General features: G+C 41.3%; 1 protein-coding gene across 6 annotated transcripts in view; it reads right to left on the bottom strand.

Moving 5' to 3' along the window:
* Positions 1 to 23847, bottom strand: part of LOC137347091 (polycystin-1-like protein 1) — a 433612-nt gene that overhangs the window by 275763 nt on the left and 134002 nt on the right. For all 6 annotated transcript variants that reach the window (XM_068011179.1, XM_068011196.1, XM_068011185.1 and 3 more), the window contains exons 10-14: positions 17710 to 17792; positions 11481 to 11636; positions 8022 to 8139; positions 2335 to 2891; positions 153 to 517 (exon numbers count right to left, since the gene is read on the bottom strand). In XM_068011179.1, the coding sequence (XP_067867280.1) occupies positions 153 to 517; positions 2335 to 2891; positions 8022 to 8139; positions 11481 to 11636; positions 17710 to 17792 (1279 nt within the window). The remainder of the gene's footprint in view (positions 1 to 152; positions 518 to 2334; positions 2892 to 8021; positions 8140 to 11480; positions 11637 to 17709; positions 17793 to 23847) is intronic.

Raw genomic sequence — 23847 nt, 5'->3', positions numbered from 1 at the left:
CATGCTACTGGAATGTCATTTGACAAATAATTGATCAAACATGTGAAATCACATGGAGTAATCTTTTGGGAATTACAGGTGTTAATCACCAGGACAGGAATAACAATTAATTGGGTGTGAGGGAGCTAAGAAAATACAATCTGCACACCAACCTTTCGTAAACTTGTGTCGTCCAGAAGCAAATGTACCGTCAAAGCTACTCTGCATGCCACTGACAATAAGTAGTGGTGAACCATCTCCAAAGTCAAACGAAAACTTCACTTCTTCAGAAAAGGTATGAACACTAAAGCCCAAGATTTGAGTGGCATAGCTACCATCTGGCTGTTGCAGAAGCTTCGCACTATTGGTGTTAAAAGGAAATAATGCCTGTAAACCCACAATTGGAGTTCTAACTTTTATAAGGCCTGGAAGCAATCGACTGAAAGGACTGCTGTATAGTGGGCTCGAGATTATTACTTTTACATAGTAGGTGCCTCCTGCATGTGCTTGGTAGTTAATTGTGCTAATAAGATCACCCCTGAAAGAAAGAAAACATTGGTTAGTACAAGAACCAACATTATTAATTTGTTGTGCAACAATTAGCTATTAACTGAATGTTACAAAACATTCTCCATTTTTCATCGAATACCTTTATGGTTTTTGCTTGCCTTTTATATACAATTTTTGAATATATATCTATGATTTAAGCTGTTGAATATTTAATTCCAAAAGTCAGAGGGCTATTTGTGACACAACCTGTGTTAGGTTATATCTATTTTCAGTCAGAAGAGAAAAGGGTGGAGAAAGAGTCTAATTGAATGAGCTCAATTTTGTTTGATCTCAACCCCCACAGACTAATAGCACAGCATAATTAATTCAAGTTACTGACAACTCTTGTACTGACAGCTGATATATGGATGTTTTCAAGAACATAATGGAGCTCACCTATGCCACTCTGGCATTTTGGCTTATGAGTGAGCCAAGCAAACTCATTGCTTGTTGTTCAACAGCAAGACAAACTGAATACCTTTATATTGCTGAGCATGCAGAACCAGCAAGCTCAGACTAAACAGGCATTACCATAAATTGATTAACAAATTAAAAGTGAAATGATGAAGAAAAATGACCATTTCAAATCTGGCAGCAATAAAGAGGGTAGAGTTCACTGGGATGATATACGAATATGGAGAAACATGTTAAAAGAGTGATCAGAGCAGCAAAGATTCACCTAATAACAACATAACTGAAGTAAAACCTAACATCTTAACAGTATCTTAACAGTAATAGGGTGACTAGAGAAGAGGTAAGAGCTATAAAAATGCAAATGTAGTCAAAACAGATGAATAGCATAAATAATAAGCATTCTGAATGACTACTTCCTTCAAGTTTTCACAAGGGAAGATGTGAGCAATATGCTCTCTCCAAACATGATTAACTCAGGTAAAAGTAATGACTTCAGTATAAATAAAATGCAAGTCCAAGATAGTCTAAAAGAGCTCGAAAGGAATACATCTTTATATTTATTCCATCATGCTTAAAGAGAATAGGGAGGAAATCTGTGAGGCATTGACAGTCATCTGGACACAGGGGACCTGCCAGTAAGTGGAAACAGGAAAACATGGTGCACATTTTCAAGTTGGCTGACAATCCTGTCTAAAATAATGGAACTGATTAACAAATATAAATTTACCTGTACAACAATAGCCTAGTAAGAGCAATCAACATAGATTCAGAAGGGAAAAATCCTGCCTGATCAATCTCATCAACTTCTTTGAGGAAGTGACATCCCAGAACACAAACAACTCACTATGTAACAAAATGCATCACCTCTGGTTCTTTGATCAATCACCTTAAATCTGTGTCCTTCAGCTGGTGACATACTGCCATTGAAAACATTCATGATTGTATGAGATTGGGAACTCCCTGTATGAGGAATCATTGACATGAACCACATACCATCACTTTGTGTTACTCTTCACAAACATGTTTCTGATATTTTAGGCATGGTATTTGTTTTGTAAATTTCAGATTGGAATAATTTTCTGTAAAGGAGCTCAATAGAGACAAAAATGTAGGTATAGAGAGCAGGCTATAGCTTTTCTCAAGTTGTATTGTGAAATAGTAGAACATCACAATTTAAGAATTTTACAAATTTAAGTCTCATTAAAGCATTTTGAACAAATGTTAAGATTTCAAACCTATGAAGAATACTCTGAATGAGAATACTCAACTGGAAGGCCAGTTGTAAATGTCAGACTGCAGTTCTCTTTATGCAGATTATACCCATCCCAAATGATTAAGCATAATTACACAAATGCATCTACTTTAATATATTATATATAATTGCATACTTACTCTTGACTTTCAGTAAATGGGTTGGAGTGAGGTATCGAAATGATCCACTGAAAGGTAACATCTGTGCCAGTTTGTACCGATGCTGTCACATTAATATAATCTTTGAACTTGATCACTCTTGGTGAATTCAGAATCAATTTAAGACCAGTAATGGGCTCCTCAACAACAGCAATGGCTTCTGATGCATCAGTACTTACATTATTGGAAACTGTAGCGTTCAAATGGTATTGACCAACAGCAATGTACGTATGATGAAAAACAAAACTCGAGCAATGAAATGAAGCATCCAAGCAGCCAGTCTGGGAGTCGAGCTGCTGTGATTCAAAAAGGTCATTTTGTCCATCCCCATAATCTATTGCAATGTTATAGTCTTGTTTGGGATTTATTTTAAGCACAATGTTACTGGCCTTGTTCAGAGCTACTCGAGCCACAGAAATAGTAATACTCATGACAGGATACTGAGCAACTGTGGTCATGCTGGCTCTTGCATGGCTCACTTCATTCTGTGCCACAACTTCAACACTTATTAAACCAGTTGAGTTTACCGCCATAATCAACTGAAACAGAAGAGTTAAGGTGTTGGTTAAGGTTTAAATTATGCTTTGTAATTGTGGACCTTGAATTCAAAAGGTTTGATAACGACATAGTGAAAAAAGACATTACTTTTTTATCATATGATATAGTTCCAACAAGCAATGCAATGCTAAATAATGAGCTATCAAGTTCAATGATGTGAAAGTTCAAGAAATAGTGCTGTTGGGATAGCACTTCCAATTAGAGCATTTGCCTGTCAGCAATTTACCAAAATAACTTTTGCATTTCCTAGTTGATAGGAGAAAACATGGGTGGCACAGTGGCGCAGTGGTTAGCACCGCAGCCTCACAGCTCCAGCGACCCGGGTTCAGTTCTGGGTACTGCCTGTGAGGAGTTTGCAAGTTCTCCCTGTGTCAGCGTGGGTTTCCGCCGGGTGCTCCAGTTTCCTCCCACCTCCAAAAGACTTGCAGGTTGATAGGTAAATTGGCCATTGTAAATTGCCCCTAGTGTAGGTAGGTGGTAGGAGAATGGTGGGGATGTGGTAGAGAATATGGGATTAATGTAGGATTAGTATAAATGGGTGGTTGTTGGTTGGCACAGACTTGGTGGGCCTAAGGGCCTGTTTCAGTGCTGTATCTCTAAAATAAAAAAAATAAAAAACAAAATGTGTTTGATCACTCCCCACAATCTTATGGAAATCTGACATTTTGACTTTGAAAGCCAATGAGGAGCTGATCAACTGATGTCATCTACAAAGTAGTTACACTGATTAAAAGGGGTCAAACATTTTGATTGTTGGATAGTGATCCAGAGTCATTGAGAGGTTTTTGAATTTGTTTTGCTACCAAAATAACAGCTGAGTATTTAGTTATATTGAACATTGTGGGGAGTTCATCAAAAATAATTGTTTCAACCAGTTCGGAAAGAGAATTTAAACTGAGTGAGCAATAAAAGGGGAATCCTAGTATTGAAAGTGATCCTCCTTTATTTCCTAGTGATGGACTTAATTAATTTCACCATAGAATTTCAATTTCTAACATTTTGAATGCTTATGATCCAACATTTAAAACAAATGCTTTAAAATACTCATTTTATAATATTTTACCTATTTGCAATGAAAGAAGCTTCAATATCAATGTAAAAATGAACAAATTAAAATGGCAATTCATAAATTTTATTGAAAACTGAACCTTTATTTGCCAACAAATCTATATAATTAAGTCTTGCATCTAACCTGTTATGCTCAAAGTATCACTGCATCAAACAACAAAATGTCATAAATGTGAAGTGTCCACAACCAAAAATTGCTTTTTATGTAAAATAAAACAAACCACAAGAAGTCTGTTAGTTGCCTATAATATAACGAAGTGAACAGTTGAAAACCGAGTTCCTGATGAAAGGTCCTTCTTCCATTAATACCAATTATTTTCTTCCCAAACTTCAAAGGAAACAGGATAAAAAATAAAAATTATACCTTGTTCAGGGCTGATCTGCATAGAAAATCCCAGATAATTCCTTAGTTTAGCTACTTACTGTCAGCAGACCTGAACAAGTAATGCTGAGGACAGGCAAAATCTCAACACTGCATTAACTGATTGTAGATGTGTGGGACAGCAGTCATAATCTCTGTTAGCTGCTCCAATCAGCATTGATGAAAATGCACCTAACACCTCACTATGATTTAACATTATCCTGACCCAACTTATAGCATCATCCCAACCCTGGCTCAAATTCCAATGGCATGGTCCATCCCAAATCGACTGCTGGTGTCAGTCCAATCTAACTCCTTGTGGCATCCCTAACCTGATCCAGTATGATACCAGGGACAAGGGACTTCAGTCGAGTAGAGAAGCTGAAACTGTTCTCATTGGAGAAAGGCAAGGGGAGACCGAATAGAGGTATTCAAAATTATGAAGTGTTTTTATAGAGGAAGTGGGGAGAAACTGTTTCCCTCTGGTAACCGTGTTGGTAACCAAAGATCATAGACATAAAATCATTGTCAATAGAACTAGAGGGAAAATGAGGAGAAGTTACTTCACACAGAGGACTGTTATGATCTGGAATGCGCTACCTGAAAGGGTGGTGGAAATCAGGTGCATCGGAGCTTTTAAAGGCAACTGAACATATCTTTGAAGAGAACTAACTTGCAGGGTTTTGGAAAAAAGCAGGGCCGTGAGACTAAATTTGTTAGCTCTTTCAAAGAGCGAACACATGCACAGCAGGCTGAATGGCCTCTATTTGGACAGTAATATTCTATGATTCTGGTTCTAAGTCTTAGTGGCAGCTAATAGTTTAAAATGAAATTATTTGCAGCTAAAAGGTCATCCATTGGTAGCGGGTGGCCAAAACAGGAAATGGAGTGTTGCCTTCTGTTAAGCTATGAATGAAGAAAGTATCAATACTCGTAAGGATTTTCTTTCCTCCCATTCCTATCTTGGAAAAGGAACTTCACCCTTTCAAAATTAGCAGTAGCTGGCGTGTTAGCCACTACAACTTACTCACAGCAGCTTGAAACAAGTAACCTTGAGGACAGGCAAGATGTCAAAATTTGATTTCATGATAGCTGGGTCATTTGAGACCTCAGGGGATTTTCGACTATGCCTTTTTGTGAGTCTCCCCAGACTCAGGTAAAGGTCCCATGTTCAGGGTTACCAGCCATAGCCAACAGCAGAATCAGCAAATTTTCAGTGATGATGGTGGAAGAGCTAGAACCTCAAGGGACAACTGCTACTCACAAATGGAGGATCCTTCACGAAGAGGACTTGTTTCCTTTAAAGCACACCTGAAGAAGGCAACGAGAACCTACCTGATGTACTATTTTCCCTCGTCATATTGCTCATTTCACACGGAAGTTAAAGAACTGGAGCATCTGAGCAACTGAAGAGGAAAGCACAGGACCTTGAGGCCTGGTGCAATGAGCAGAGGACCTGTCCTTGTGTAGATCACCACTACTACTAGTAATAACAGATTTAGGTTGATGTGTGGGATGCAATCACATTCGCTTTGTTAGTCAAATAGTAAGGTGAGGTGAGAGTGACTGCCCTTGACATCAAGGCAGCATTTGACCAAGTATGGCATAAAGGAGTCCTAGCAAAACTGAAGTCAATGGGAATCAGGTGGAAAACCCTCCACTGGTTGGAGTCATACCTAACGCAAAGGAAGATGGTTGTGGTTGTTGGAGGTCAATAATCTAAGCTCCAGGACATCACTGCAGGAGTTCCTCAGGGTAGTGTCCTAGGCCCAACCATCTTCAGCTGCTTCATCAATGACCTTCCTTCAATCATAAAGTCAGAAGTGGGGATGTTCGCTGATGATGGCACAATGTTCAGCACCATTCGTGACTTCTCAGATACTGAAGCAGTCCATGTAGAAATGCAGCAAGATCTGGACAATATCCAGGCTTGGGTTGATAAATGGCAAGTAATATTTGCGCCACACAAGTGCCGGGCAATGACCATCTCCAACAAGAGAGAATCTAACAATCTCCCCTTGACATTCAATGGCATTATGATCACTGAATCCCCCACTATCAACATCCTCAGGGTTACCATTGATCAGAAACTGAACTGGAGTAGCCATATAAATGCCGTGGCTACAAGAGCAAGTCAGAGGCTAGGAGTCCTGAGGCGAGTAACTCACCTCCTGACTCCCCAAAGCCTGTCCACCATCTACAAGGCACAAGTCAGGTCTGTAATGGAATACTATCCACTTGCGTGGATGGGTGCAGCTCCAACAACACTCAAGAAGCTCGACACCATCCAGGACAAAGCAGCCCACTTGATTGGCACCCCATCTACAAACATTCACTCTCTCCACCACCGACGCTCAGTGGCAGCAGTACCATCTACAAGATGCACTACAGCAACTCACCAAAGCTCCTTAGACAGCACCTTCCAAACCCGCGACCTCTGCCAACTTGAAGGACAAGGGCAGCAAATGCATGGGAACACCGCCACCTGCAAGTTCCCCTCCAAGTCACACACCATCCTGACTTGGAACTATATCACTGTTCCTTCACTGTCGCTGGGTCAAAATCCTGGAACTCCCTTCCTAACAGCACTGTGGGTGTTCCTACCTCACATGAACTGCAGCAATTCAAGAAGGCAGCTCACCACCACCTTCTCAAGGGCAATTAGGGATGGGCAATAAATGCTGGCCTAGCCAGTGATGCCCACATCCCATGAATAAATTTAAAAAATAGAATAGCCTGCTGGCTGCCTTTGGAGTTGCGTCAGAGATGCCCAGAACAGAATAATATATTAACACTTTTTTAAAATGCTCTTGTTATAACCTAGAGTTGGGTTGTTAACCTATTCCATGCACAAAGAGCGAAATATGGTGCATTGATTTGATCTTGAAAATATTTCATATTGGAATGAACTTGGGAGATTTTTCTTTTTCCATAGAGTCCATAATTTGAGTCGTAATTTCCAAAGAGTCCATCATTTTAGTAGTAATTTTCTTTAATCACAAATCAAAGGGACAAATCCAGCTCAGAATTTTATAGGGTTTTGAATGCTTCTCTACTTCCACATAGTGTTACAGAACAATAGAATGCAAAGAGCTATAATATTAAAACTCTACCCACATCCTTGATATTTTTGAACACTTAAATGTTGAGAAAATCTTTAAAATGATCATGAGAATTCTTTGGTTAACACAGATGCACAAATTTCAACAACTAAAACAAAACAAGCATAGTTTAATAAACTGAGTTAACTCATTGATTATTGCCTTGAGACAGGGTATATATTTGTAGGAGAATGCAATTTTTGCCTTGATTTTTACCTCTTCATTTCCTACGCCTCATGTTTGACCTCTTTGGTCTATTTGAGCCCTTCAACAATTGCAGTTGAACATTTGAATGGTTGGACAAGCTGCACGGACATCACCAACCCTTTCTGAATTGATTATCAGGATCTGCATGAGAAGGATAGGGGTGGTGGGGAAGGGAGTAGGAGGGTGAAGGTTACCTAGTTATCTTCCAATTTTCTGTTACCTCATTATGAAGGATAATCTTGATCACTTGATATCTGCCTGCATGATTAAGCCAGGAACTCAGTGAAGTGCAGATCAATCTTACCTCCCACTGGCCTTTCAAAACACCGTGCCAGCATACCGCCAGTACAGTTTGCATTTAAGTAATATCATACCTGGTTTGGACCTACAATAGTATGGTTCATTATGCCATCGGAGTACAGCCACTGAAAGATATAGTTTGATCCACTCGCAAGCTTGGCATTCCATTTTGCAACAGAAGGTTGAAGTGGACTACAGGAAAAAATGGAAATAAATTTACAGCAAATAGGTCAAAACTACAAGCAAAAACTATGTTGAAAAGCAATACTGTTAAGAGCACTCTGGGTGTACCTGCACCACACAGTCTGCAGTGGTTCAGGAAGATGGCTTCTCAAAGCAATTAGGATTGGACAAAAAATACTGGCCTTGCCAACATCCATACCCTATGCATGAATATATAAAAAAAACTATCTGCTCAAATTTGAATCGTACTATGGGACCTTTTATGTCACATCAATAAGCAGACAGCACCTCTAATGATACAGCACTCTCTCAATACTAAATGTCAGCCTGGATTACATGCTCAAATCTTACGGTGGGGTTAAACACAAGATCTTGACAGAAGGGAAAGTACTAACAAGCTGATACCAAGTACTGATGTAAAAAAATGTAAAAACACTCCCAACATTATTGACTAAGCCCACAAGTAGCAAATAGAAAGGTTTCTTCTGGTTGGTTATATCTGTTCTCTTACTTCCTACTTTATGTTGGCAGTCTAAAATCCAGTTTCTAAATCCCCAAAACTGTTTTATTGAATCTAGTTTTAGTGGGGTTTCCTGTACAAACACTTATTTGTTTTACTTACTTGGAATATGCAAGAGGCAACAACAATAATATGAACTCAGCTAATCAGGCAGATTTAAAAAAACAAATTGTAACAGATCTAAATCACACCAGTTAGAATTGACAATTACTTTTTATTGTAAGCTAACACTTGATAGAAAGTATGCATATGGATGTATAAAAGGACTGCCACAGATACTGAAATAAAGCAACTTTTAAAAAATTATTTAACCTTGAAAACAAACATGACTAAATGATTCAATTGTTATTGTTTATACAAAATTTGAGAGTAAAACATGATAGTATGACAGTATTTCACAACAACCTAATTTGCAGAATAGACTCAAGAACTTATGGGACAAGCACTTGTACCTATTTGAAGATAAATCTTTCCTTGAAGTCAGAAGTTTCATGAATTATCAACACTAAACTATTTTGTACTTCCAGCTCATGATCTACTGAATTTTGTTAATTTTGCTAGAAATTTCCAAAACTCCCATATCTTTTCGCGATCCATCTTTGGATCTTCCCTTCCTTTCTGGATTTCTCTACCTCTGGGAAAAGGCTAATCACTGAGATCTATTTGTAGCTTAATGACTCCCAGTCACCTGGATTATACTTCTTCCCATCCCATTTCAAGTAAGGACTCCATTTCCTTCTCCCAGTATCTCTGCCACACCTGCTCTGATACCAATTTCCACACCACGGCTTTCAGAATGTCTTTTTTCCTCAGCTGAGGAATCCTCTCCACCATGGTCGACGAAGTCATTGACCAAGTCCATCCTATTTCCTGTGCTTTTGCCCTCACCCTTTCATAACTAGGTTAAGCTTCCTTTTGTCCCACCTGACCAGCCTCCAGAATCCACTTTTGCCACTTCCGATGTAATCCCATCTCCATGCAGATCTTTCCTTCCCATCCCGCTCAGCATTCCAAACAGACCATTCCCTTTGTGACACTCTTCTATCACCCCTACTGCCTGCTCTCCTTCCCCAGCACATTTCCATACAAGCACAGGCGATGCAACATCTACCATTCACTCTTCCTCCCACACCACTACTGAGGGTTCCAAACATTTGTTCTATATGAGGCAATAATTTGCATGTACTTCCTTCAACCTGGGTGTATTGTATTCATATCTGATGCTGTTTTTCCTCTATATCAGTGAAACCAAACACAGATTGGAGGATTGCTTTTCTCAGCAGCTCCATTCCGCTCATAACTACCACCTCGAGTTTACTGTCCCTTGCCAATTAAATTCTCTATTCCAGGATGATAGGGGCTGCAGCACAACGGAATCTGACCAATCCCTTTTTCAAGCGTTTACCTTTTACTCAGCACCAAATTGTACCTATATTTCAAAGACCTTCTAACAACCAGCTTTCAATGCCGGCTGTAGTTTACAGTACTGTACAAAGTGTCTTGATGACTGGGCAGCTCAGCTGCCACAGTACTTGATCAATGTTTAGTATGTATTTTCTTTTCATGGGAGTCACAATCATCTTCAAGTTTTGTTAAACACAACAAGGAAATAAATTAGTTAGTTTGTACTGGAGAAATGAAGATGTTCCAGCTAACAGCTTGTCTCGGCCCAAGGCATGGATACCTCTGTTGGCAAATACTTATGTTGCATTGGAAGTGCTGGCACATACCACCTCTTTGGAGGCATCTCCAAATGGACTTGTGCTTGTTGATTTTCGGGCTGTTTTCATCAACCAAGTGAAATAATCTCAGTCAAACTTGTTAATGTCAGGAAATAACTGGTCCAACATATTTGATTTCCAATATTTTTGATACCTTACTCTCATATATTCTACAAACTCATTTTTGATTAATAATGGTATGCCTGACATTTACTCTGCAAATATTTGTGGCAATATTCAGGGTGGCTGCCTCAGGCATCTGGCAAATATCTCCTTATCTGATAAGTTTCAGATACAAAAGGAAGAAGGAGCACTCATTTTGGCAGTGAGATTGTTATTTGATGCTTTGTGGTGAATTCTGGCTTTCTAAATGAACATGTAATAACAACATGATTCAATCTTTCTCCAGTACATTACCTTCGCTGCTGTCTCTTGCTTTGTGATAAGAGGAATTGATTTCCCAATATGTTTTCCTTATGCCTAATGTTAGTCAATACCAAGGAACAGTCAAAATGCCTTTGTCACCAGTGTGATTTTTGAATTTCAGTAGATGCAATGGTTACAGCATTTTATATGTGCATGGATGCCACTTAATCACTTAACCAGCAATGTGATGACTTTGGGAAAATTTGCTCCTAATTAGGCATGTTCTGTGTTTAAATACATATGGAGGTGGTTGTATCTGTGCCAATTTGTTTTCACTTTCCACTTCATCAGGCTCTTTTCTGAATTTTCCTTCTTGATTGTCAGATCTCATGATATTATGAAGATTTGACTCGTCATTATTGCCATCTACAAGTGACCTGTTTCCAGTCAACATGTTCACCAGGAACACCATTTTCAACATACATGCAGAATTTAATCCACTACAAAGTGAGATTGGCTTTGGCACAGAAATATTCTATGAAAACAGATACATTCTGCTGATTTTAATTATCAGAGATAGGGATTCATATTTTAAAAGAGTCAGATGCAAAGTCCAAAGAAACAAATATGGCATATGTGAGCAGCAAGCTGACTGCAGTTTAATTTTTAAAGAAACGATTCAAAAACTCTCATTTATTTGCAGAGGAATAAGCTATTTTTAAGTGTGAATCTCCTGAGTTTACCTTGTAGAAAGGCTCAGATTGTTTGGACCAGTGAGGCGCAGGTTTCCAATAAGATCCTGAATTACAATGGTTGAAGAGAATGTAGCAGCATTCTTACTGAAGAAGGCATCAACAGTATAGATTCCGGCAAATGGATAAGTGTGGTTGATGCTGAAACTATGAAAGGTTTTTATCAGCAACAAGACAAGAGAAGCCACATTAAATCAGGTATTAACAATTACAGAATGCTAAGCAGCAATTTATCTGTAACTTCACATTCTAGCTAATTACTTCATATGTTAATTTTTCACTTTTTAGAAAGACAATAAGACCAAATAAAATGTACCTAAACAATGTGTTTTTATATAACACCTTTAACATGGAAAAATGTCCCAAAGTGCTTCAGAGAGGCTTGAGAAAACAGATGCTAAGCCAAAGAAAGCAAGATTAAGAAATGTGATTAAAAGTATGATCAAAGTGGTGGTTTTTAGGGAGACTGTTAAAGGAACAGAAAGTAGTTGAGAGGCAAAGACGTTTAGGGAGGGAATTCCAGAGAGTGGCACCTAGACAGTTGAAGGCACACTGGCCATTGGGGGAGGAGGCTCATGTAGAGCATAAACAACACATAGATGTTGAGCTGAATGGCCTGTTTCTGGACTGTAAATTCTATGTAATTCTATGTAGGAAGAAGGGAGGAGCTACACAATAGACTAGAGTCAAAGGAACAGAGTGTTTGGGGAGGAGTTGTAGGCCTAGTGAAAGCCCATGGAGCAACTTAAAGACAAGGTCAAGTATTTTAAATTTGGAGCATTAGCAGACTGAGAGCCAGTGTAAATCATAAAAAACAACAGTAATTAGTAAGAATGACTTAGTATGGGATAGGATATAAGCAGTAAAGTTTTGGATGGGCTGAAGTTTATGGAGGGGGAGGTTGGGATGCTGATAAGGAGTGCATTATAGTAACCAAATCTGGAAGCGATAAAGACATGGATGAGGGTTTCAGGAGCAGAATGGGCTGAGGAATGATCAGAAGCAAATAATGTCACAAAGGTGGAAGTTGCTGTTGTTAACAGCTACAATACTGAAAAATGTTACTAAGTGTGTTGGGACATGTCTCTGCTGATCACTGGACATTCAGATCCAGAACTTAGTTCCTGATCACTCACCCTGTCTGAGAGTTGGTCAGAAATAATAAATCAAACCTTCTGCTGCACTTGTTCCATTTGAAAGGCAACAAGCAGGGACATCCCATCCTCCTACTGCTTGAATGTCTGTTTTGAGCTCTGGGATGAGACAATTACTTCCCTATCATTCCCAATTGTTCTGCATAATAGTACCTGGTAGGGTTTGCTTTTGGGGGGGGGGGGGGGGGTGGGTGGGGGGGAGTGACGGGAGGTGGGAGAAGGGAGGTGGGGGGTTGGTCACGGCTACCTCCTGCAACTTTCCTTTTTCATCTTTGAGTGTCAGAGAGGAATTTACCAAATTCTTTTTTGCCCCGATTGGTGTAGGTATTTTTTTTCAAATCTGTTTTTGCCTCTCCCAGGAGAGCTGGTGGTGGATGGGAAGTGCAAAGCATTATGTTATTTGTTGCAACATGACTAAATAGACATATCCGAAGTTTGCATCAATGTACGACTTAAATTCCTGTTCTCCAAATGCCTGCAGCATTCCTTTGTAAGCTTGTGCAAATCTAACACAAAAAAGAAACTCTTATTTTTAAGTCCCTTTTGTGGGAAAATATAAAAGAAATTCTGTAACATGGCGAGATTGAAGTAGAATTTGGTGATAAAGGCACCAGAGCTCTTGGGGCAGGGGTCTTGAAGGAGACACATGAAATCACTAAGGAAATAGGCTTTCATGTACCAGCCTCTTCTCCTTTCCTCTCACTGAACATTTCTTCTCCAGATTCATGTTGGTCTGGCACTTATGATTTGTGCAAGGGATTTGGCGGAGCATCAATACGGCAGCACAACCGTGGTGAAAGGGAAGGAATTGTCATTAGTGAGCAAGATTTCAGTTAGCCCCTAGATGTTGGTGTCCTCTGTTTGTGAAAGAGCAGGAGTTATACTGGTAGGTAGCCAGAGATTTTGGGGGTGCAAATGCTCACACGAAGCCAAATTAGAACAGTAAGGGAAGTGAGAAGGGAATGGTGAAATAAGGTCTAACCGTGCCAATGAAGGACATCCAGATTGGGGCAGAGGGAGGTTGAAGGAGAAATAGTAGATAGTAGTGATGGACAGTTAGGGAATAATGTGGTGCAGTTTGTTAGAAAAGGGTTACAGAGTGTTCGGGCTGGACGTGGCTATTGAGAGGGAGGAGATGAGGAAGGAGCACACAGCAGGCTCAGGACAGAGGCAGAGAAGCTTGGGTGTGTTGCATCTTATTTGTGTGCAACAATAGTTACAGCATTAACATTCAGGTGAAAGGATTCTACTTTTGCAAATTCCACTTAGTGCCAGTCAGAACTGATGATCAAATGCTGCTTGGAGATATGGGATAACTGACTGGCAGGTCTGAGTTCAGTGCCATACTGGAGGATGGGGGCACAAATCATCCAGGACCTGTGAGAGATCATCATATGGAGTCAGCCAGGCAACAAAATTTGAAGTCAGTTGACAAGGTCAGAGTTTCAATCTGCTTGGAACTTTTAAAGTTCAAGAGGTGCTTGCAGGCAAAAGAATTCAGGAGGGACCCACCTGGTTCACTAATGTCTTTCATGGGAGGAAATCTGTTTTCCTTATCCAGTCTGGCCTACACGTGACACCAGATCCACAGCAATGTGATTGAATCTTAACTGCCCTCTGATATGGCCTACCAGGTCACTCAGTTACATTAAACCGCTATAGAAAAGCTGAATAAAAAATAAAACTGGATGGACCCCCCGGAATTGATCTAGGCACCGAAAACAACAAAGACACACCCTGCCCAGTAAACCTTGAAAAGTCCTCCTCACTAACATCTGGGCACTTGGGCCAAAATTGGGAGATCTGTCCCACAGACCTAGTCAAGCAAATGTCTGACAAAGTCATACTCAACAAATCATACCTTACAACCAATGTCCCAGACTCCTGCCTCACCACCCCGGGTATGTCCTGTCCCATCGCCAGGACAGACCCCCCAAGGTAAAAGCACAGTGGTATACAGTTGAGAGGGAGTGGCCCTGGCCCTGGGAGTCTTTAACATTGACTCCGGACTACGTACGGTGTCCCCCTCCCCCCTCAGCTGATGAATCAGTACTCCTCCATGTTGAACAGCACTTGGAAGAAGCACTGGGGTTAACAAGGTCACAGAATGTAATCTGGGTGGGGGCCTTCAATGCCCATCACCAAGAATGGCTCAGTAGTACCACTACTGACCGAGCTGGCTGAGTCCTGAAGGACATACCTGCTGGAGTGGGCCTCTGGCAGGTGGTGTGTCAACCAAGAGGGGAAAAAATCTGCTTGACCTTGTCACCACCAATCTATCTGTCATAGATTCATGTGTCAATGACAGTATTGGTAGGAGTGACCACCGCACAGTCCTTGTGGTCACGAAGTCCCGTTCTTCAGGAGAACATCCTCCATCATGTTGTGTAGCACTACAACAGTGCTAAATGGGATTCACTCAGAACAGATGTAGCAGCTCAGAATTGGGCATCCATGAGGCACTGTGGGTCATCAGAAGAAGCAGAATTCTATTCCACCACAATCAGTAACCTCATGGCCCAGCATATCCCTCATTCTACCAATACCATCAAGCCAGTGGGCATACCCTGGTTCAACGGGGAGTGTAGGAACAGCACCAGGCATACCCAAAAATGAGGTGCCAACCTAGTGAAGCTACAACACAGGACTACATGCATGTTAAACAGTGGAAGTAGCATGCTAAAGACAGAGCAAAATGATCCCACAACCAAGGAATCAGATCAAAGCTCTGCAGCCCTGCCACATCCAGTCATGAATGTTGGTGGAGAATTAAGCAACTAACCAGAGGAGGAGGCTCCAAAAACATCCCTACCCTCAATGATGGGACAGGCCAGCGTATCAGTGCAAAAGACAAGGCTGAAGCATTTGCAACCATCTTCAGCCAGAAATACCGAGTGGATGATCCATCTCGGCCTCCTCCTGAGATCTGCAGATGCCAGTGTTCAGCCAATTCAATTCACTCCGCGTTATATCAACAAGCAGGTGAAGGCACTAAATACATTAAAGGCACAGGGTCCTGACGGTACCCTGGCTGTAGTACTGAATACTTGTGCTCCAGAATGAGCCGCACCCTTAGCCAAGCTGTTCCAATACAGCTACAATACTGGCATCTACCCGACAATGTGGAAAATTGCCTAGGTATGCCCTGTCCACAAAAAGCAGGACAAATCGAATCCATCCAATTGCCGCCCCGTCAGTCTACTCTTGATCATCAGCAAAGTGATGGAAGTTGTCGTCAACAATGCAATCAAGCAGACTTCATCAGCAACAACCCGCTCATCAATGCTCAGTTTGGATTCCGCCAGGGCCACTCACCTCCCAATCTCATTGCGCCCTTGGTCCAAACATGGGCAAAAGAGCTGAATTCCAGAGGTAAGGTGTGAATGACTGCACTTGACATCAAGGCAACATTTGACCAAGTGTGGCATCAAGGAGCCCTAGCAAAATTGAGGTCAATGGGAATCGGGGGAAAACTCTCCACTGGTTGGAATCATACCGAGCACAAAGGAAGGTGGTTGTGATTCTTGAACACCAATCATCTTAGTCCCAGGACACGCTGCAGAAGTTCCTCAGAGCAGTGTCTAGGCCCAACCATCGTCAGCTGCTTCATCAATGTTCTTCCCTCCACCATAAGGTCAGGAGTAAGGATATTTGCTGATGATTGCACAGTAGTCAATACTGTTCGCACTCTTTAAGTCCATGCCCATATGCAGCAAGACCTGGAAAATATGCAGGCTTGGGATGATAAGTGGCAAGTAACATTCACGCCAGGCAATGACCATCTCCAACAGCAGAGCATTGAACCATCTCCCCTTGGCATTCAATGACATTACTATTTCTGAATCCCCACCATCAACATCCTTGGGGGGTTACCATTGACCAGAAACTTAACTGGATCAGCCTGTGGCTACAAGAGCGGGTCAGAAACTGGGAATTCTGCAGCAAGTAACTCACCTCTAACTCCCCAAAGCCTGTCCACCATCTACAAGACACAAGTTAGGAGTGTGATGGAATACTCTCCACTTGCTTGGATGAATGCAGCTCAACAACACTCAAGAAGCTTGACAGCATCTAAGACAAAGCAGCCTGCTTGATCGGCACCCCCATCCACCACCTTAAACGTTCACTCCCTCCACCAACGGCGGACAGTGAAAGTAGTGTGTACCATGTACAAGATGCACTGCAGCAACGCCATAAGCCTCCTTCGACAGCACCTTCCAAACCCACGGCCTCTCCCACCAAGAAAATCAAGGACAACAGACGCATTGGAACATCACCAACTGCAAGTTTCCCTCCAAGCCACACACCCCCCTGACTTGGAACTATATCGCCATTCCTTCACTGTCGCTGGGTCAAAATCCTGGAACTCCCTCCCTAACAGCACTGTGGATGTACCTACACTGGACTGCAGCGGTTCAAGAAGGTGGCTTACCATTACGGCAATTAGGAATGGGCAATAAATGCTGGCCTTGTTAGTGACACTCACATTTCAAGGCCAAATTTTAAAAAATTAGGACATTGATCAAGACAACATGTAAATTTACTGATAGGAAGGGAAATAAATTCAGTGATAGCAGATCGAAGTCAAGTGATTCAGACTTAAGGTGAGCAGCAGAGATGTCAGAATGAAGAGAAGCAGTTACACCTCCTTTGGCCGTGCAGATTGTAATCATTAGATTGAATATGGAGGAACATGTCAACAGCATTATTATTGTAAATGAGAATGTGAGATATACAATCAGCCTAAAGTAATCATCTTAAATTCAGTTTCATCAAATTAAATTTATTTCATAATATCCTTGGGTGAAACACAACAAGCGGTTTAAAAAAAAAGAATTTTCATTACTTGTCTACTAATTGACACAGTGAGATAATAATGTTCAATGAATGACATCCGTGATAGAACAGAAACTATTATATTACACATTTGCACCTACAACGCATAGTTGCACTCATTCTTGGGTTATTCTATACATAAACATTTTGTTTTCTTGCCAGAGTTCTCCCTCTTGCTTAACAAGTTTTGTTTCAGTTTCTTATTACATGTGAAAAAGTCACTTTTATACCTGTTGCAACTGGAAGCAGAAATGTTTGTCATATTTCCATCGCCAAAGTGAATTACAACTTCACCCATATCTGGCAAAATGTTCTGTAAAAAGAGGAGCCTAAAATGATTGACGAAAACTGAAAACAACAATCTGAAACACAAAGCAAAATGGGAAGCGGTTGAAAATTGTTGGCAGTGGAAAGGGAAATATGAAATTATCGAACAAAAGGTATCAAAAAATTAAGGAACCTGAATACAACAGAAATATTAAGCTTTACATCTAGTACTGGGAAACAGAAGAAAAAGAGAGAACAAAGGAAAAAAGAGATGGGTCATTACATGACATTCACAACATCACCTACAGATGCAATACCATTCAATGTTGTGCCAATTCACCATTTTTAATACTTAGCAGGGAGTCAGAACATACGTAGGGTACTTTTCAAGTCAGACAGGGCTACAGGGGAAGAGGAATAGCAACAGCAAGCAATTTGAGGAGGAAGGATAGAGTGAGGAGAGGAGAGGGAGAGAGTGGAAAGAAAAGCAAAGGGAGGGGAAAGGGAAAGGAGGTATCAGGGAGATGGGGAAGAAGAACAAGGGGGAAGGGAAAAAGGAAGAGTCAGAGGGGAGAAGAAGGCTGATGAAAGGGGAGGTGGAAAGGGGAGAAGAGGAGGAGTGAGAAGGGAGGGAGTGAGAAGAGGGGGAGTGAGAAGAGGGGGAGTGAGGGGAGTGAGAAGAGGGGGAGTGGGGTGAGGCAAGAGAGGTTTCTGATCAAACACTTGTTCCACCTTTTGTTTTGTGTTCTATACAGCAGAGAGAGACATATATAAGTCATTAGAAATCATTCAGTCACTTTCTTTACAGTAATAGTTCAACTATCATGAAAAAGCAATTGGTTTTGGAAACCAACTAATTATTTCACCTACTAACACCTATGAGAGACAAAGACAGATAGTGAGAGGTAGGTAAACAATTTATTTGCTCATCTATGTTTTATATCTTGTTTTGAAAAGAAATAAAACCTTTTTAAGAAAAACAAATAAGAATGTAATGTAGAAGAGGAAGACAAAAACAGGTTGAGAGTATGGGTCCTTTTGACCTCTCAACACTCATCCTTGGAAGAAGTTAGTATGATTGGGCGATAGTGAAGCAAGGGAGAAGGGATTGAGCAAGTAGCTGAAAGGATAAAAGGTAGCAGGAGTGATGGGAACAAGGGGTTAGTAGGAATGGGTGGGATAGCAGGAAGCTGAAAGAGCAAGAAACACGATGGTGGCAAGATTGGGTGTGGGAGGTATGGTTGATTGGGAGAGAGTTGGGAAGAGAGCCACTGAGGGCCATATTTCCCGACAACCCACTCCCAATGCAGGCTACACCCAACAGAGACTCCCTTGCCTGTATAGGCATTTGCCAGCTCCCACCTGAAAGGAAAAGAAAAAGAGAAAAATGGAAGTAGGAGAGAGAGAGTGATGGAAATTAAATAATTACTTTTGAAGCATAATCAACATTTTAATGAAGGGAAATGTCACAGGACATGTTTATGTACAGGACCTCCCATGTAAACAGTAATGAGATAAATGACCAGATAATCTGTTGACATAAAAACAGAAAATGCTGGAAATAGTCAGCAAGTCTCGCAACACCTGTGGAGAGAGAAACAGAGTTAACATTTCAGGTCAAAGGCCCTTCATCTGTTGATATTGGTTAAAGGATATATGTTGGCCAGGAAATGAGGAGAACTCCCCTACTCTTCTGCAAATAGTACCACAAATTTTTTAAAAAGCCTAACCATGTGAACTAATCCAGTCTAACATCTCATCCAAAAGATAGCACCTCTGACAGTGCAGCACTCCCTCAGTACTGCTCTTAATGTCAGACGAGATTATCTGCTCATATCTCTGGAATGGAGCTTGAACCCACATACTTCTGATTCAGAGACGAGAGCATTACCAGTGAGCCAAGCTGATAGCCCATAATGGAAAATGCCAATGAAAATTTTTTGTTGCAACTACATCCACCCGTCAGTGGAGGTGCTGCTGCATATCATATTCACACAGGCATGTCCATTCAAAATTCCTATGCCCATGTTTATAATGGAAATATTTAAAAATAAGGACTGAATGAATGACTTTAAAATGGGGGACTGAAATATGCATACATGCCCTGATCCAATTATTCCCTCACCCTCTAACCTTGCTTCACCTGAAGATTGATCTTCACTCCCCGTGCACAACTCTTCAAGAGATCAACTAGTTTCCAAGAAAATTACACTTTAAAATGAAGGCAAAAATATGCTGCACATCATCAAACATTTGGCCTAAAAGCAGCATATTAAGAACAGAAAAAAATTACATTGAGAATCAAGTATGTGACTCATCAAATCTATTCCTCCAACCCTCTTGGAAATTCCTGGAGTCTCCAGTAATTAAGGATTCATCTCCCAGATACAGCTGCAAACAGCCCGGGAGCAAAATCATAGGCACATTAAAATAAATGTGTTTTTTTTAACACTTTCACACAGCAGTTATAAAAATATTTGAGATCGGAAAGAAAACAGCTATTTTTGCTGGCAGTCAAGAATCATCCAAATGCATAACAAAGAGTCTGTTTTCTTTCCAATTGATCTGGGAAAGTAGTGCATTGTGAGGACGTACATGTTAGGCAACAAAATTCCCTATCACATATCTGGTGCTGCTGAACTGAATATGGCTTAAAATGCTGAGTACTGGGGTTTAATATTCAGGAATCCAAAGTGATCAGAAAAGATAGGGATGGTAAAAAGGGAGGTGGGGTAGCAGTACTGATTAGGAAAGACATTGGAGTGTTGGAAGCAGAGGGTATCCTTGAGGGGACAAGGACTGAATCCATTTATTTAGAATTGAGAAGCAAAAAAAAGGATAATCACACTACTGAGCGGGGGTGGGGGGGGGGGGGGGGGGGGGTGCGGTATTCTACAGGCCTCCAAATAGTGAGTGAGAGATCAAGGAGTAAATCTGCAGGGAAATTACAGACATGTGCAAGAACTATAGTGATATTTGGGGACTTTAATTACCCAAATATCAATTGGAATAATGTTAGAATAAATGGGAAAGGAGGGTGAGAAATTTCTGAAATGTGTTCAGGAGAACCTCCTTGACCAGTATGTTCTCAGCCCAACCAGGAAGGAGACATTGCTGGATCTGGGGCTGGGAAATGAGGTGGACCGAGAGGAAGCACTTGGGTAAGAGTGATCAATGCATTGTAAGGTTTAGATTTGTAATGGAGGAGAGCAAGGAACAATCCAAAATAGAACTTTCAAATTGGAAGATGTCTAATTTCAATGAGATGAGAAGGGATCTAGCCAGGGTAAAATGGAACCAAAGATTAATAGGAAAAAACTCCTTCCTCGGCTAACCTAATTGAATTTTTTGATGAAGTAACAGAGAAGATCGATGAAGGAAATGCAATGGGTGTTGTCCACATGGATTTTAAGAAAGCGTTTGACAGAGTACCACATAGAAGGCTGGTTAACAAAACTGAGGCTCAGGGAATAGGAAGGTCAGTGTCAGCTTGGATTAAAAATTGTGGTAAATGGTTGTTATTCAGAATGGAGGACGGTAGACAGTGGTGTTCCCCTAGGTTCAGTGCTAGGACCACTGCGTTTTTGATACATATAAATGATTTGGATCTTGGAATACAGAGTAGAATCTCAAAATTTGCCAAAGATATCAAACTTGGAGGAGTGGCACGCAGTGAGGATGATACCAATCGAAGGCAAAAGGACATGAATGGGCCAGCAGAATGGCCGGACAAGTGGCAGAGTGAATTTAATAGAGAAGTGTGAGGTGGTGCATTTTGACAGAAGTGATATGGAGAGGCAACACAGACTTAATGACACAGTTCTGAAGAGTGTACTGGGGCAGAGGGACCTTGGGGTCCATATGCATAGATCATTGAAGGTGACAGGACATACTGAGATTAGTTAGTAAAGCATATGGAGTCTTGGGCTTCATAAATAGAGGTATTGAGTACAAAAGCAGGGAAGTTATGCTGAACCTGTATAAAGCTCTGGTTAGGCCACAACTAGAGCATTGCATCCAGTTCCAGTCACCGCACTTTAGGAAGGATGTGAGGTTCCTTAAGCGGGTGCAGAGGAGAAGCACCAGAATGGTTCCAGGGATGAGGAATCTTAGTTACAAGGTTAGTTGGAAAAGCTGGAGTTGTTCCCCTTGGAACAAAGGAGATTGAAGGGAGACTTGATAGAGGTGTACAAGCTTATGACAGACAAAGAAAGTAGACAAAGAAAGGCTGTTCCGATTAGCTGACTGTACCAGGACTAGGGGAGACAGATTTAAGGTTTTGGGCAAAAGATGCAAGGAGGATGTGAGGAACACCTTTTTACATAGTGAGTGCTAATGACCTGGAACTCACTGCCTATGAGGGTAGTGGAAGTGAAAACAATAAATTATTATTTTATTCTTTCATGGAATCTGAGTGTGGTAAAGGTGGTGGCGAACTGCCTCTTGAATGGCTGCAGTTCATCTCATGTAGGTACACCCACAGTGCTGTTAGGGAGGGAGTTCCATGTTTTTGACCCAGCAACAGTGAAGGAGTGGCAATACATTTCCAAGTCAGGACAGTGTGGTAGAGGTCACAGGTTTGGAAGGTGCTGTCAAAGAAGGCTTGGCAAGTTGCTGCAGTGCATCTTGTAAATGGTACACACTGCTGCCACTGTGTGCTGGTGGTGGAGGGAATGAATATTTAAGATGGTGCATGGAGTGCCAATCAAACAGGCTGCTTTGTCCTGGATAATGTTGAGCTTCTTGAGCATTATTGGAGCTGCATTGATCCAGGCGTGGAAAGTATTCCATCATACTCCCAACTTGCGTCTTGCAGATGGTGGACAGGCTTTGGGGAGTCAGGAGGTGAGTTTGCCGCAGAATTCCAGCCTCTGACCTGCTCTTGTAGCCACAGTATTTATCTGTCTGGTCCAGTTAATTTTCTAGTCAATGGTAACCCCCAGGATGTTGATGTGTTTATTTTCCTTTCATGTAGGTGTCACTGGCAAGGCCAGCATTTATTGCCCATCCCTAAATGCCCTTGAACTGAGTGGCTTGCTAGGCCATTTCAGAGGGCAGTTAAGAGTCAACCACATTGCTGTGAGTCTGGAGTCATATGTAGGCCAGACCAGGTAAGGACAGCAGATTTCCTTCCCTGAAGGACAGTGATGGGTTTTTATGATAATCGATAATAGTTTCATTGCACCATTACTGAGACCAGCTTTCAGTCCCAGATTTTTAAAAATTAATTCATTAAATTTAAATTCCATCAGCTGCCATGGTGGGATTTGAACCCATCTCCCCAGGGCCTCTGGATTACTAGCTTGGTGACATTACCACTACGTCACTGTCATTCAGTGATGATAATGCTTTGAATGCCATAGGGAGATGGTCATTGCCTGGCACTTGTGTGGTGCAAATGTTACTTGCCACTTATTAGCCCAAGCCTGCATGCTTCCCAGGTTTTGCTGCACATGGACATTGATTGCTTCAGTATCTGAGGATTTGCGAATGGTACTGAACACTGTGAAATCATCAGTGAACATCCCCACTTCTGATCTTATGATGGAGGGAAGGTCATTGATGAAGCAGCTGAAGATGGTTGGATCTAGGGCACTACCCTGAGGAACTCCTGCAGTTGTCCTGGCACTGAGATGATTGACCTCCAACAACTACAACCATCTTCCTTTGTGCTAGGTATGAATCCAAGCAGTGGAGGGTTTTCTCTTTGAATCCCATTGACTTCTATTTTGCTAGGGCTCCTTGATGCAACACTCGATCCAATGCTGCCTTGATGTCAAGGGCAGTCATTCTCACCTCACCTCTTGAATTTAGCTTTTTCGTCCATGCTTGGACCAAGGACATAATGAGGTCTGGAGCCAAGTGGTCCTGGCAGAACCCATACTGAGCATCAGGGAGCAGTTTTTGTTGTCTAAGTACCACTTGATTGTACTGTCAACAACCCCTTCCATCACTTTGCTGACAATTGAGAGGAGGCTGATGAGGTGATAATTGGCCGGGTTTGATTAGTCTTGCTTTCTTGTGAACAGGACATACCTGGGCAATTTTGCACATTGTTGGGTAGATGCCAGTGTTGTTGCTGTATTGAAACAACTTGGCGA

The sequence above is a fragment of the Heterodontus francisci genome, chromosome 2 (genome assembly GCF_036365525.1).
Source record: "Heterodontus francisci isolate sHetFra1 chromosome 2, sHetFra1.hap1, whole genome shotgun sequence".
Lineage (NCBI taxonomy): Eukaryota > Metazoa > Chordata > Chondrichthyes > Heterodontiformes > Heterodontidae > Heterodontus > Heterodontus francisci.
The sequence above is the reverse complement of the archived record's forward strand: the minus strand, read 5'-3'. Positions and strand labels throughout refer to the sequence as shown.